The 17,027-nt window shown below is 44.3% G+C and overlaps 1 protein-coding gene across 1 annotated transcript in view; it reads left to right on the forward strand.

The window, feature by feature from the left end:
* The window catches only part of cerkl (CERK like autophagy regulator), an 89,313-nt gene that overhangs the window by 50,564 nt on the left and 21,722 nt on the right, over positions 1–17,027 (forward strand). The window contains exon 4 of the mRNA XM_071341400.1: positions 6,792–6,855. Within this exon, the coding sequence (XP_071197501.1) occupies positions 6,792–6,855 (64 nt within the window). The remainder of the gene's footprint in view (positions 1–6,791; positions 6,856–17,027) is intronic.

Consider the following 17,027-nt stretch of genomic DNA (forward strand, 5'->3'; position numbering starts at 1 on the left):
ATGCACTATGCTGACTGAGGTACTATGCTGACTGAGGTACTATGCTGACTGAGGTACTATGCTTGCTGATGTACTATGCGGACTGATGCACTATGCTGACTGTACTATGCTGACTGAGGTGGGAACAGAACCAGGACATCCCCTGATACCAGAGGCAGGGACAGGGACCAGGACATCCCCTGGTACCAGAGGCGGGGACAGGGACCAGGACATCCCCTGGTACCAGAGGCGGGGACAGGGACCAGGACATCCCCTGGTACCAGAGACGGGGACAGGGACCAGGACATTCCCTCGTACCAGAGGCGGGGACAGGAACAGGACATCCCCTGGTACCAGAGACGGGGACAGGGACCAGGACATCCCCTGGTACCAGAGGCGGGAACAGAACCAGGACATCCCCTGGTACCAGAGACGGGGACAGGGACCAGGACATCCCATGGTACAAGAGACGAGGACAGGAACCAGGACATCCCCTGGTACCAGAGACAGGGACAGGGACCAGGACATCCCCTGGTACCAGAGACAGGGACAGGGACCAGGACATCCCCTGGTACCAGAGACAGGGACAGGGACCAGGACATCCCCTGTTACCAGAGACAGGGACCAGAACATCCCCTGTTACCAGAGACGGGGTCCAGGACATCACCTGGTACCAGAGACAGGGACCAGGACATCCCCTGTTACCAGAGACGTGGACCAGGACATCCCCTGTTACCAGAGACGGGGACCAGGACATCCCCTGGTACCAGAGACGTGGACCAGGACATCCTCTGTTACCAGAGATGGGGACCAGGACATCCTCTGTTACCAGAGACGGGGACCAGGACATCCCCTCGTACCAGGGACAGGGACCAGGACATCCCCTGGTACCAGAGACGGGGACAGGGACCATTACATCCACAGGTATCAGAGATGGGGACAGGGACATGGACATCCCCTGGTACCAGGACATCACCTGGTACCAGAGACAGGGACCAGGACATCCCCTGTTACCAGAGACGTGGACCAGGACATCCCCTGTTACCAGAGACGGGGACCAGGACATCCCCTGGTACCAGAGATGGGGACCAGGCCATCCTCTGTTACCAGAGACGGGACAGGGACCAGGACATCCTCTGGTACCAGAGACTGGGACAGGGACCAGGACATCCTCTGTTACCAGAGACGGGACAGGGACCAGGACATCCTCTGTTACCAGAGACGGGACAGGGCCTAGGACATCCTCTGTTACCCGAGACGGGACAGGGTCCAGGACATCCCCTGGTACCAGAGACTGGGACAGGGACCAGGACATCCTCTTGTACCAGAGACAGGGACCAGGACTGCCCCTGTTACCAGAGACGGGGACCAGGACATCCCCTGGTACCAGGACATCCTCTGTTACCAGAGACAGGGACCAGGACATCCCCTGGTACCAGAGACGGGGACAGGGACCAGGAAATCCTCTGGTACCAGAGACTGGGACAGGGACCAGGACATCCCCTGGTACCAGAGACGGGGACAGGGACCAGGATATCCACTCATGAAATATTAATGTGGTCCTGCTGATAGTGATGATGCACATCCTCTCACAACAATACTCATCTGCAAGTGTCACATCAGTCGTGGTGGAGCCTGTGATGTGTGTGATGGGTCGGTACAGCTGGGACTAACCCGCTCCGACGGAGAGGAGATGCCCCAGAAATGCTAAGTGGGGCATGGGATTGTGATGCCATCTGCGGTATGGCACCCCGTTCCCCCATTTTCACTATTCACTGGCATCTGAGTGTGTGTGTGTGTGTGGGGGGGGGGTTGCTTGTGTGTGTGTGTGTGTGTTTGCCATGGTGGGCAAGCCGATACATTGTGACAGTAACCTAGTCTCTAGAGATTCAGGAACATGGGTTCTCCTCTCCATGGCGTGCCACCCTCTCCCCCTGTCTCCTCCACTAGCCTTCTCCCTGTCAACCTCTCTCCCCCTGTCTCCTCCACTAGCCTTCCCCCTGTCAACCTCTCTCCCCTGTCTCCTCCACTAGCCACCTCCCTGTCAACCTCTCTCCACCTTTGTCGCCGGTGTTTGACTGATAAACCCACATCCCAATGTATTGGCTCACCCATCTGCTGTTGTGTATTTCCATCATAGTAATCTGTCCTTCCTGTATCCTTCCCCCCAAACAAACCTTTGACCTCTCTCTACCTGTTCAAATTCTGCCCTACACTGCAACGGATTTAGGATTTAGAATTACACACCAACTTCAATAATATGTAGTACATATAACTACATATAATATGTAGTACATATAACTACATATAAATAACAACATATAATATGTAGTACATATAACTAAATATAAATAACAACATATAATATGTAGTACATATAACAACATATAATATGTAGTACATATAACAACATATAATATGTAGTACATATAACAACATATAATATGTAGTACATATAACAACATATAATATGTAGTACATATAACAACATATAATATGTAGTACATATAACAACATATAATATGTAGTACATATAACAACATATAATATGTAGTACATATAACAACATATAATATGTAGTACATATAACTACATATATGTATTTACATATAACTACATATATGTATTTACATATAACTACATAAAGTGCCTTCGGAAAGTTTTCAGACCCATTTACTTTTTCCACAGTTTGTTACGTTACAGCCTTATTCTAAAATGGGTTCCATTTTTTACGAATCCTCAAGAATCTACACACAATTGGAAAAATTTCTACAAACCTGTTTTCGCTTTGTCATTATGGGGTCTGAATGAATTGTATTAAAAATAAAAAACAGAAATAACTTATTTACATAAGTATTCAGACCGTTTGCTATGAGACTCGAAATTGAACTCAGGTGCATCCTGTTAATATTGATCATCCTTGAGATGTTTCTACAACTTGATTGGAGTCCACCTGTGGTAAATTCAATTGATTGGACATGATTTGGGAAGGCACACACCTGCCTATATAAGGTCCCACAGTTGACAGTGCTTGTCTGTGCTGTTGTCTGTGCCCAATAATGTTTGTACCATGTTTTGTGCTGCTACCATGTTGTGCTGCTGCCATGTTGTGTTGCTTCTAGAGGTCGACCGGTTATGATTTTCAACGGCGATACCGATTATTGGAGGACCAAAAAAAGCCGATAACGATTAATTGGCATATTTTTTAATTTTTTGATTTTTGATTTAAAAAAAAAATATATATATACATGTTTGTAATAATGACAATTAAAACAATACTGATTGAACACTTTTATTTTAACTTAATATAATACATAGATAAAATCTATTTAGTCTCAAATAAATAATGAAACATGTTCAATTTGGTTTAAATAATGCAAAAACACAGTGTTGGAGAAGAAAGTAAAAGTGCAATATGTGCCATGTAAAAAAGCTAACGTTTAAGTTCCTTGCTCAGAACATGAGAACATATGAAAGCTGGTGGTTCCTTTTAACATGAGTCTTCAATATTCTCAGTTAAGAAGTAAGAAGTTTTAGGTTGTAGTTATTATAGGAATTATGACGCGTTGACTATTTCTCTTTATACCATTTGTATTTCATATACCTTTGACTATTAGATGTTCTTATAGGCACTTTAGTATTGCCAGCCTAATCTTGGGAGTTGATAGGCTTGAAGTCATAAACAGCGCTGTGCCTCAAGCATTGCTAAGAGCTGCTGGCAAAACGCAGGAAAGTGCTGTTTGAATGAATGCTTACGAGCCTGCTGCTGCCTACCACTGCTCAGTCAGACTGCTCTATCAAATATCAAATCATAGACTTAATTAGAATAAACACACAGAAATACGAGCCTTTGGTCATTAATATGGTCAAATCCGGAAACTATCATTTTGAAAAGAAAACGTTTATTCTTTCAGTGAAATACGTAACCGTTCCATATTTTATTGAACGGGTGGCAACCCTAAGTCTAAATATTGCTCTTACATTGCGCAACCTTCAATGTTATGTCATAATTATGTAAAATTCTGGCAAATTAATTATGGTCTTTGTTAGGAATAAATGGTCTTCACACAGTTCGCAACAAGCCAGGCGGCCCAAACTGCTGCATATACCTGTCACGGCCGTCGTCGGAAGGAGACCAAGGTGCAGTGTGGTGAGCGTACATTTTCTTTTATTATTGTCAATGTCGCCAACAAAACAAGAAACAAAGAAACAACCGTGAAGCTTAACAGGGCTATAGTGCCACTAACAAAGATAACTACCCACAAACACCAAAGGAAAAAAGGCTGCTTAAGTATGATTCCCAATCAGAGACAACGATAGACAGCTGTCCCTGATTGAGAGCCATACCCGGCCAAAACATAGAAATACAAAGCATAGAAATAAAGAAACTAGCATGCCCACCCTAGTCACACCCTGGCCTAACCAAAATAGAGAATAAAAGCCTCTCTATGGCCAGGGCGTGACAATACCCTGACTCTGCTTGCACTGAACGCAAGAGAAGTGACACAATTTCCCTAGTTAATATTGCCTGCTAACATGCATTTCTTTTAACTAAATATGCAGGCTTAAAAATATATACTTCTGTGTATTGATTTTAAGGAAGGCATTGATGTTTATGGTTAGGTACATTTGTGCAACGATTGTGCTTTTTTCGCGAATGTGCTTTTGTTAAATCATCACCCGTTTGGCGAAGTTGAAGTAGGCTGTGATTCGATGATAAGTTAACCGGCAATGCCGATTTAATTGGTTGACCTCTAGTTGCTACCGTGTTGTTGTCATGTTGTGTTGCTAGCATGTTGTGTTGTTGTCTCTTTATGTACTGTTGTGGTGTCTCTCCTGTCGTGATGAGTGTTTTGTCCTATATTTTATAAAATTTATTATTTTTAATCCCAGCCCCCGTCCACGCAGGAGGCCTTTTGCCTTTAGGTAGGCCGTCGTTGTAAATAAGAATTTGTTCTTAACTGACTTGCCTAGTTAAATAAAGGTGAAATAAAATACATTTAAAAAATAAATGTCAGAGCAAAAACAAAGCCATGAGGTCGAAGGAATTGTCCAGAGAGCTCCGAGACAAGATTGTGTCGAGGCACAGATCGGGGAAGGGTACCAAAACATTTCTGCAGCATTGAAGGTCCCCAAGAACACAGTGGCCTCCATCATTCTTAAATGGAAGAAGTTTGGAACCCCCAAGACTCTTCCTAGAGCTAGCCGCCCGGCCAAACTGAGCAATCGGGGGAGAAGGGCCTTGGTCAGGGAGGTGACTAAGAACCCAATGGTCACTCTGAAAGAGCTCTAGAGTTCCTCTGTGGAGATGGGAGAACCTTCCAGAATGACAACCATCTCTGCAGCACTCAACCAATCATGACTTTATGGTTGAATGGCCAGGCGGAAGCCACTCCTCAGTAAAAGGCACATGACAGCCTGCTTGGAGTTTTCCAAAAGGCACCTAAAGGACTCTCAGACCATGAGAAACAAGTATCTCTGGTCTGGTGAAACCAATAACTATTTTGCCTGATACCAAGCGTCACGTCTGGAGGAAACCTGACACCATCCTTACTGTGAAGCATGGTGGTGGCAGCATCATGCTGTGGGGATGTTTTTCAGCGGGAGGGACTGGGAGACTAGTCTGGATCGAGGGAAAGATTAACGGAGCAAAGTACAGAGAGATCCTTGATTAAAACCTGCTCCAGAGTGCTCAGGACCTCAGACTGGGGTGAAGGTTCACCTTCCAACAGGACAACCACCCTAAGCACACAGCCAAGGCAACGCAGGAGTAGCTTTGGGACAAGTCTCTGAATGTCCTTGAGTGGCCCAGCCAGAGCCTGGACATGAACCTGATCGTACATCTCTGGAGAGACCTGAAAATTGCTGTGCAGCGATGCTCCCCATCCAACCTGACAGAGCTTGAGAGGATCTGCAGAGAATAATGGGAGAAACTCTACAAAAACAGGTGTGCTAAGCTTGTAGCGTAATACTCAAGAAGACTCAAGCCTGTAATCGCTGCCGAAGGTGCTTCAACAAAGTACTGAGTAAAGGGTCTGAATACTTATGTACATATGATATTTCCGTTTTTTATTTGAAATAAATGTGACAACATTTCTTAAAACCTGTTTTTGCTTTGTCACTATGGGGTTTGTGTATAGATTTTTGATTGAACCTTTATTTAACTAGGCAAGTCAGTTAAGAACAAAATTCTTATTTACAGTGACGGCCTACCCCGGGCCAAACCCCCCTCTAACCCCGACGACACTGGGCCAATTGTGCGCCCAGTGGGACTCCCGATACAGCCCGGGATCGAACCAGGGTCTGTAGTGATGCCTCTAGCATTGCGATGCAGTGCCTTAGACCGCTGTGCCACTCGGGAACCCCTAAATTGATGAGGGGGAAAAAACTATTTAATCCATTTTAGAATAAGGCTGTAACCTAACAAAATTTGGAAAAAGTCAAGTGGTCTGAATACTTTTCGAAGGCACTGTATAATATGTAGTAGTGTTGTATGTACTTGTAATATGTAGTGTTATAACCAGATAATGAACATGAGTAGAATCACTGCTGACAGTGTTTTGCATAAGCGAGAGGAGCGTTAACACTAACTCTCTTTTTGTACTGCTTCTATTTTCTTGATTAAAAATGCAAACAGCATGCAAGTATAAATTCTGCTTCACAGACACCACCATATGTTCATCACAGCCACGTGCCAAACTAACATTGGATAGAGTTACTAAAAGCATTTTTTTTGTGCCAGCCATTCAATTTCATCTCTCCTTCATTAACACATTAACTATTTATTTTCTCTTGTCTTTCTCTCTTCACAGTCACTGAAAGAAAGGGCCACGCTCTCTCCGTTCTGAAAGAATCCAACTTGGACGGATATGATGGGTAGGGTTGCTTGCCACACAATCTGTTAGATGGTCCGTATAAATCCTCTCCAAAAAATGATATCAGAGAGAAAGAAAATGAACCAATACACTGATCTGTGCCAGTGCTCCCAGTACGGGAATGCAGCCGCAGCAGACTGAATTCATTCTTTAATTCAGGGGTTAGCTAGGTAAACAAAAACACCACTTTGATATGGGCTTGTGTAATCAGCATTGCGATATTCTAATTAATTTGAGATTTTGTACTGGACTGTGATGGGGAGAGGGAGGGAGGGGGGAGAGAGAGAGAGATGCCGTGACACCAAGTCAACCCAGTCGAGGTGTGTGTCCTCTCCGGTGGGCACGGCAGGTGGCGCTTTAATTACTTGTTCTGGAAAAAGTGATGAAGTACCTTCTGTCCTGCCAACTGCTGGTGTGCATGTACGTTTTACACCACACCACAGCTCCCATGTGTCTGCATTACAGTCACAATTAGATTATCTGAGGCAGCTCCGGCCTCCTGTTAAACCAGGGTTGCTGCATAGGTGTCGCTCAGTGGATCAGCACAGGCTAGTCTACACCACGACCCCACCCCTAGGATGGCTAGAAAAGAGAGGGGTAGGGGGAGAGAGGGGTAGGGGGAGAGGGGTAGGGGTAGAGGAGAGATAAAGGGGTAGAGTAGAGAGGGCTAGGGGACAGAGGGGTAGGGGGAGAGGAAAGAAGAAGGGGTAGGGGAGAGAGGGGTATGGGGAGAGGAGAGATGAAGGGGTAGGGGTAGAGGAGAGATAAAGGGGTAGAGTAGAGAGGGCTAGGGGACAGAGGGGTAGGGGGACAGGAAAGATGAAGGGGTAGGTGAGAGAGGGGTATGGGGAGAGGAGAGATGAAGGGCTGGGGGACAGAGGGGTAGGGGGAGAGGAGAGATGAAGGGGTAGGGGAGAGAGGGGTAGGGGGAGAGGAGAGATGAAGGGGTAGGGGAGAGAGGGGTAGGGGGAGAGGAGAGATGAAGGGGTAGGGGAGAGAGGGGTAGAGGAGAGATGAAGGGGTAGGGGAGAGATGAAGGGGTAGGGGAGAGAGGGGGAGAGGAGAGATGAAGGGGTAGGGGAGAGAGGGGTAGAGGTGAGATGAAGGGGTAGGGGAGAGGGGTAGGAGGAGTGGATAGATAAAGGGGTAGGAGAGAGAGAGGGAGAGAAGAGACAGGGTACGGGAGAGAGGGGTAGGGGAGAGGGGTAGGGGTAGAGGAGGGGGTAGGGGTAGAGTAGAGAGGGCTAGGGGACAGAGGGGTAGGGGGAGGGTAGGGAGGCAGGGGAGAGAGGGAGGTAGGCAGGCAGGCAGGGGAGGGAGGCAGGCAGGCAGGGGAGGAAGGAAAGGAGGTAGGTAAAGAGGTAGGGGTGGGAGGTAGGCAGGAGAGGGAGGCAGGGGGAGGGGAAGGAGGGAGGTAGGTAGGCAGGGGGATGGAGGCAGGGGAGGGAGAGGGGAATGAGGGAGGTAGGTAGGCAGGGGGATGGAGGCAGGGGAGGGAGAGGGGGATGAGGGAGGTAGGTAGACAGGGGAAGGAGGGAGGGACGTCTGGCTCATGCTCTGCTAGGCAGGTCTGATATGAGGGACAGATGGAGCAGGTGAGAAGGATGACTGGTGGAAAAGCTGAGCTCAGGATCCTGCTGTCTGTCTTTCTTTCACAACCTCATTACTGTGGCCCACATATAATAGACAACCAATATCTCAGCAGACATTATAAGAAACCATTTTTGCTTTGTACTGTAGGTTGTTATGTTTGTATTTATGGTCGATGTTCAGAGTCAGATATGTTATACTCCTCTTATCAACATTTTTATCATCACCTATACCTCAGTAGGCATTATATGGAAAAAGGTATACTGTTTAATGTTTGGCTGTTCATGTGGATTTAGGATCGATATTCAGACATACACTACTGTTCAAAAGTTTGGGGTCACTTAGAAATGTCCTTGTTTTTGAAAGAAAAGCAACTTTTTTGTCCATTAAAATAACATCAAATTGATCAGAAATACGGCGTAGACATTGTTAATGTTGTAAATGACTATTGTAGCTGGAAACAGCGGATTTTTAAAAATGGAATATCTACATACAGTTGAAGTTGGAAGTTTATATACACCTTAGCCAAATACATTTAAACTCAGTTTTTCACAATTCCTGACATTTAATTCTAGTAAAAATTCCCTGTCTTAGGTCAGTTAGGATCACCACTTTATTTTAAGAATGTGAAATGTCAGAATAATGGTAGAGAGAATTATTTCTTTCAGCTTTTATTTCTTTCATCACATTCCCAGTGAGTCAGAAGTTTACATACACTCAATTAGTATTTGGTAGCATTGCCTTTACATTTTTTAACTTTGGTCAAACATTTCGGGTAGCCTTCCACAAGCTTCCCACAATACGTTGGGTGAATTTTGGCCCATTCCTCTTGACAGAGCTGGTGTAACTGAATCAGGTTTCTAGGCCTCCTTGCTCGCACACGCTTTTTCAGTTCTGCCCACAAATGTTCTATATGATTGAGCTCAGGGCTTTGTGATGGCCACTCCAATACCTTGACTTTGTTGTCCTTAAGCCATTTTGCCACAACTTTGGAAGTATGCTTGGGGTCATTGTCTATTTGGAAGACCCATTTGCGACCAAACTTTAACTTCCTGACTGATGTCTTGAGATGTTGCTTCAATATATCCACATCATTTTTCTCCCTCATGATGCCATCTATTTTGTGAAGTGCACCAGTCCCTCCTGCAGCAAAGCACCCCCACAACATGATGCTGCCACCCCCGTGCTTCACGGTTGGGATGGTGTTCTTCAGGTTGCAAGCCTCCCTCTTTTTCCTCCAAACATAACGATGGTCATTATGGCCAAACAGTTATATTTTTGTTTCATCAGACCAGAGGACATTTCTCCAAAAAGCACGATCTTTGTCCCCATGTGCAGTTGCAAACCGTAGTCTGGCTTTTTATGGCGGTTTTGGAGCAGTGGCTTCTTCCTTGCTGAGCAGCCTTTCAGGTTATGTCGATATAGGACTTGTTTTACTGTGGATATAGATACTTTTGTACCTGTTTCCTCCAGCATCTTCAGAAGGTCCTGTGCTGTTGTTCTGGAATTGATTTGCACTTTTCGCACCAAAGTACGTTCATCTCTAGAAGACAGAATGCGTCTCCTTCCTGAGCGGTATGACGGCTGCGTGGTCCCATGATGTTTATACTTGCGTACTATTGTTTGTACAGGTGAACGTGGCACCTTCAGGCGTTTGGAAATTGCTCCCAAGAATGTACTAGACTTGTGGATGTCTACAATTTTTTTTCTGAAGTCTTGGCTGATTGTTTTTTTATTTTCCCATGTTGTCAAGAAAAGAGGCACTGAGTTTGAAGGCAGGCCTTGAAATACATCCACAGGTACACCTCCAATTGACTCAAATGATGTCAATAAGCCTATCAGAAGCTTCTAAAGCCGTGACATCATTTTCTGGAATTTCCCAAGCTGTTTAAAGGCACAGTCAACTTAGTGTGTGTAAACTTCTGACCCACTGGAATTGTGATACAGTGAATTATAAGTGAAATAATCTGTCTGTAAACAATTGTTGTAAAAAATTACTTGTCATGCACAAAGTAGATGTCCTAACTGACTTGCCAAAGCTTTAGTTTGTTAACAAGACATTTGTGGAGTGGTTGAAAAATTAGTTTTAATGACTCCAACCTAAGTGTATGTAAACTTCCGACTTCAACTGTAGGCATACAGAGGTCCATTATCAGCAACCATCACTCCTGTGTTCCATTGGCACGTTGTTAGATAATCCAAGTTTATAATTTTAAAAGGAAAATTGATCATTAGAAAACCCTTTAATTATGTTAGCACAGCTGAAAACTGTTTTTCTAATTAAAGAAGCAATAAAACCGGCCTTCTTTAGACTAGTTGCGTATATGGAGCATCAGCATTTGTGGGTTCGATTACAGGCTCAAAATGTCCAGAAACAAAGAATGTTCTTCTGAAACTCATTAGTCTATTCTTGTTCTGAGAAATGAAGGCTATTCCATGCGAGATATTGCCAAGAAACTGAAGATCTCGTACAACGCTGTGTACTACTCCCATCATAGAACAGCGCAAACTGGCACTAACCAGAATAGAAAGAGAAATGGGAGGCCCCGGTGCACAACTGAGCAAGAGGACAAGTACATTCGACTGTCTAGTTTGAGAAACAGACGCCTCACAAGTCTACAACTGGCAGTTTCAATAAATAGTACCCGCAAAACACCAGTCTCAACGTCAATAGTGAAGAGGCGACTCCGGGATGCTGGCCTTCTAGGCAGAGTTGCAAAGAAAAAGCCATGTCTCTTCACTGTTGACTGTTGACGTTGAGACTGGTGTTTTAATATTTTATATAATTACAAATATGGCATCAACATGTTGAACATCTGATTTCCCCCTAGCTGATTATTGTCTGTTGCTGGCTCTGATCGTAGTGTAATGAAATAGGCAGGGAGAGTGAGCTCGTCTGTGGTGGTCGGCTAACCCTCAACCCTCTGGCCCGTAGCCCTGCGTGGCATCGACGAGTTATTGTTGTTTGTGGTCGTAAACATTATTTTGAGCTAATTCTATGAAGGGGGAGGGTAATGTAAAGGGAGGGTAATGTAAAAATATTAGTAACTTTTGGGATGGGGTGCTTTTTTTTTTTTACGACCCCTTGAGGTGGACCAGCCCTCCCCCACAGTAAATTTAGATCTTTCCCTTATCAACATTTTTTTTCTATTTGCATGGTGAAATCATTGGGTAAGTCCGTGAAGATTCAAGATAAGCTACTTAACCCAATATAGCCTTGTTTGGTTGTTTGTAAAACAGGATAATCTTTAAGCAGGGAAGCTGTGGTAATACTAATACAAGTCAGATTTATTTGCAATATCACTCAAACTAGTCAGAGACAGGGCTCATAACATGCACTTCATGTCACAACCTGATTGTACAAGATTCACACAAGGCATATTTCACACGATATTTGTAAGTTATTGGTTGTCTGTTTCAATGGAGGTGGCTTTTCAAAAAGGTTTTGTTAGAGCTCTGTTCTACTTTGGTTAGAGAGGAATTGTGCCCAGCTATATAGGAAGCTATCACTGTCTGCAAGACATATCAAAAAGTTTAAGGCAATTTCCCACAGATGACTAGGTGTTATAGAGTAGTCCACTTTAGGAGAAGCTTTTTGTGTGGAATAAATATTCCCCATAGAGGATGAGGTGTTATATATATACACAGGGTCCTTCACAGTGGTCTTGTCAACACCATGTTAAATTAACCCCAGAAGACTGAGAAGTGTTGAGAAGGTATAAAACACTAATCACAGATTTCTTCATTAATAGACCATAAGTCATTCATTATTTCCTCTATAATATACAGGAGCTGTTCTCTGCATTTAATGAAACTAGTCTATTTTAACCTGTTCCACTAATTCATACCGTGTGGGACAGTGTGACATCCCCAGTCCCTGTTACATGGGTTATGACCCAAATGGTACACTATTCCCGGTATAGTGCACTACTTTTGACCATGGCCCATATGGCTCTGGTCAAAAGTAGTGCATTATAAATGGAAGAGGGTGCCATTTTGAGATGCAACCATGGAATCATAGAGTGTGTAACACAATAGGAATGTCAAAGACGTGGTGGCATTATCGTATGCTGCTGCTACATGTGCAATTATTTCCAGATCACATATTAATGTTAATTATCAGCACCTCAAATTAAAACCTTGTACTTATCCACAAATCTTTACTCCGGTATACAACTTTTATTACTGCCTTTCTGACTGGGGGTGACGGACAGGATGAGGAGTGTTTAGTGGAGAGCCTGTGTTCTTTAATAGAGGGATGTGTTGCCAGTGTATAACCAGATAGTGGAAGAACATAAAGGAGAATAATGTGACAATATAAAGCATTGGAACATGACTATTGGAACCGGACTATATAACCTGTATACAACCTAATCTGATTTTGTCATACACTGTGAAGTGGGCCTCATCAGCTTAGTATACCGTATGAAAGCCCAATTTCTGTCTCGTGTTTTTTTTTCAGTGAGTAAAACATAGAAATCTTGAATCTAACAATCTATCCAAGGAAAGCTAGAATTTTACAAAATGTTGCTACATTTTATTACTTAGCACTGTTTAGTAAAGTACAGCTCAATAGCAAAACCTTACTAACAGGCATATAATCCAACGGGAGGGGCCAATAAAATACCATTTTACACAGTATAATCACCCTTTAATTACAACTAGCCATGGATTGGAGGCTAAACTAATCTTTTTAGAAACAGTAATATGAGGTATTGTTCAAAAGCATTTCTGAAATGAACTATAATAAGCTTTCCTCCTCAGTGTTCATGTATTAGTAATGTGCTTATAGGAGCTTAGTAGGCTCAGGCTCAGCCAATTTTAATGAATTATTTTGCAGCAGGCAGATGACAGATTGCAACCAATTCCTTAAAAAGAAAAAAACATAAAATTTGCCTATTTGAATGCTGCATCCATAACATGTTCTGACTGTTTAATACATTTAATGAAAATTATCTTTTCAAATAGTCAAAACAGATTTGACTAAAATACTAGATAGTTCTAGGTCAACCAGCATTGTAATAATAAAATAAAATTGTATTGGTCACATGCGCCAATTACAGCAGGTGTATACTTTACAGTGAAATCATTACTTACGAGCCCGTTCTCAGCAATGCAGAGTTAAAAAGTAAGAAAATATTTGTTAAATAAAAAAGGATATAGTAACGCAATAAAAATAGCGAGGCTATATACAGAGTACCTGTACCGGTTCAATGTGCAGTGGTACGAGATACGGTAGTTGAGGTAATACAGTATGTACATGTGGGTAGAGGTAAAGTGACTAGGCAATCAGGATATATAATAAACAGAGAAGCATCAGCGTATGTGAAAGTGTGTCTATGTGTGAGTGTGTGGCGTCAATATGCTGGTGTGTGTGTTTTGTGTGTGTGTGAGTGTGAGTATATGTAGTGTGTGTGTTGGCGTTTCAGTGTGGTATGTGTGAGTGCGTGAATAGAGCCAGTGCAAGGGAGTCAGTGCAAAAAAATGACGCTAAATAAATAATAATAATAAATAGTCCAGGTATCCATTTGGTTAACTGCTCAGCAGTCTTATGACGTGGGGGTAGAAGCTGTTCAGGAGCCTTTTGGTCCCAGGTTTGGTGCTCTGGTACCGCTTGCTGTACAGTAGCAGAAAGAACAATCTATGACTTGGGTGGCTGTCTTTTTTTTGGCCTTCCTCTGACACCGCTTGGTATAGAGGTCCTGGATTGCAGGGGGTTCGGCCCCACTGATGTTCTCGGCCATACGCACTACCCTCTAGTGCCTTGCGGTCGGATGCCAAGTAGTTGCCATACCAAGTGGTGATGCAGCAAGTCAAGATGCTCTCAATGGTGCAGCTGTTTAACTTTTTGAGGATCTCAGGGCCCTTGGAAAAACTGTTCAGCATCCTAAATGGGAAGAGGTGTTGTCGTGCTCTCTTCACGACTGTGTTGGTGTTTTTGGACCATGATAGGTCCTTAGTGATGTGCACACCAAGGAACTTGAAGCTCTTGACCTGTTTCACTACAGCCCTGTCGATGTGAATGGGGGCGTGTTCTGCCCTCTGTTTCCTGTAGTCCACGATAAGATCCTTTGTCTTGTCCACGTTGAGGGAGAGGTTATTGTCCTGGCACCACACTGCCAGGTCTCTGACCTGCTCCCTATTGGCTGTTTCATCATCGTCAGTGATCAAGCCTACCACTGTCATGTCATCGAAAAACGTAATGATGTTGGAGTCGTGTTTGGCCATGCAGTCGTGGTTGTACAGGGAGTACAGGAGGGGACTGAGCACGCAACCATGAGGGGCCCCGTGTTGAGGGTCAGCGTGGCAGATGTGTTGTTGCCTACCCTTAGCCCGTGGGGGCGGCCCATCAGGAGGTCCAGGATCCAGTTGCAGAGGGAGCTGTTAAGTCCCAGGCTCCTTAGCTTAGTGATGAGCTTTGTGGGCACTATGGTGTTGAACGCTGAGCTGTTGTCAATGAACAGCAATCTCACATAGGTGTTCCTTTTGTCCAGGTGGGAAAGGGTAGTGTGGAGTGCAATAGAGATTGCGTCATCTGTGGATCTATTTGGGCGGTAAGCAAATTGGAGTGGGTCCAGGGTTTTTGGAATGATGGTGTTGATGTGAAACATGACCAGCCTTTCAAAGCATTTCATGGCTACAAATGTGAGTGCTACGTGGCGGTAGTCATTTAGACAGGTTGCCTTGGCATTCTTGGGCTAAGGGACTATGGTGGTTTGCTTGAAACATGTGGGTATTACAGACTCGGTCCGGGAGAGTTTAAAAATGTCAGTGAAGACACTTGCTAGCTGGTCAGCGCATGCTCTGAGTGTGCGTCCTGGTAATCCGTCTGTCCCTGCGGCCTTGTGAATGTTAACCTGTTTAAATGTCTTACTCAAATCAAATCAAATTGTATTTGTCATATACACATGGGTTAGCAGATGTTAATGCGAGTGTAGCGAAATGCTTGTGCTTCTAGTTCCGACAATGCAGTAATAACCAACGAGTAATCTAACCTAACAATTTCACAACAACTACCTTATACACACAAGTGTAAAGGGATGAAGAATATGTACATAAAAATATATGAATGAGTGATGGTACAGAACGGCATAGGCAAGATGCAGTAGATGGTATAGAGTATATACATATGAGATGAGTAATGTAGGGTATGTAAAAATTATATTAAGTATCATTGTTTAAAGTGGCTGGTGATACATTTTTTACATCAATTTTTCCATTATTGAAGTGGCTGGAGTTGAAGTGGCTGGAGTCAGTATGTTGGCAGCAGCCACTCAATGTTAGTGGTGGCTGTTTAACAGTCTGATGGCCTTGAGATAGAAGCTGTTTTTCAGTCTCTCGGTCCCTGCTTTGATACACCTGTACTGACCTCACCTTCTGGATGATAGCGGGGTGAACAGGCAGTGGCTTGGGTGGTTGTTGTCCTTGATGATCTTTATGGCCTTCCTGTGACATCGGGTGGTGTAGGTGTCCTGGAGGGCAGGTAGTTTGCCCCGGTGATACGTTGTGCAGACCTCACTACCCTCTGGAGAGCCTTACGGTTGTCGGCGGAGAAGGTTCCGTACTACTCACACTGGCTACGGAGAGCGTGATCATACAGTAGTCCGGAACAGCTAGTGCTCTCATGCATGGTTCAGTGTTGCTGGCCTCGAAGCGAGTATAGAAGGCATTTAGCTCGTCTGCTAGGCTCGCGTCACTGGGCAGCTCTCGGCCAGGTTTCCGTTTGTAATCTATGATAGTTAGCAAGCCCTGCCACATCCGACGAGCATCAGAGCCGGTGTAGTAGGATCCATATTGACACTTTGCATGTTTCATGGTTTGTAGGAGGGCGTAGCAGGATTTCTTATAAGCCTATGGATTAGTGTCCCGCTCATTGACTCTAAACTTTAGCTCAGTGCGGATGTTCCCTGTAACACATGGCTTCTGGTTGGGATATGTACGTACGGTCACTGTGGGGACGACGTCGCCGGTGCATTTATTAATGAAGCCGGTGGCTGATGTGGTCAACTCCTCAATGTTATTGGATGAATTCCGGAACAGATTCCAGTTTCTGCTAGCGAAACAGTCCATTAGCTTAGCATCCTTCATCTGACCATTTACGTATTGAGAGCGTCACTGGTACTTCCTGTTTGAGTTTTTGCTTGTAAGCAGGAATCAGGAAGATAGAGTTATGGCCAGATTTGCCAAATGGAGGGTGAGGGAGAGCTTTGTATGTGCCTCTGTGTGTGGAGTAAAGGTGATCTAGAGGTTTTTCCCCCTCTAGTTGCACATGTGACATGCTGGTAGAAATGAGGTAAAACAGATTTCAGTTTCCCTGCATTAAAGTCACTGGCCACTAGGAGCCCCACCTCTGGATGAGCATTTTCTTGTTTGCTTATGGCCCTATACAGCTCGTTGATTGCAGTCTTACTGCCAGCATCGATTTGTGGTGGTAAATAATGGTGGCCATCTTGAAGCATGTGGGGACACCAGACTGGGATAGGGATTGGTTGAACATGTTCGTTAACACTCCAGACAGCTCTAGTAGAGGTTAATTTATTGTTTACGCTAATTATTTAAGGGTCGCTTTGTTATTATATTTGT

This window comes from Salvelinus alpinus, chromosome 14 (genome assembly GCF_045679555.1).
Source record: "Salvelinus alpinus chromosome 14, SLU_Salpinus.1, whole genome shotgun sequence".
NCBI classification, from domain to species: Eukaryota; Metazoa; Chordata; class Actinopteri; order Salmoniformes; family Salmonidae; genus Salvelinus; species Salvelinus alpinus.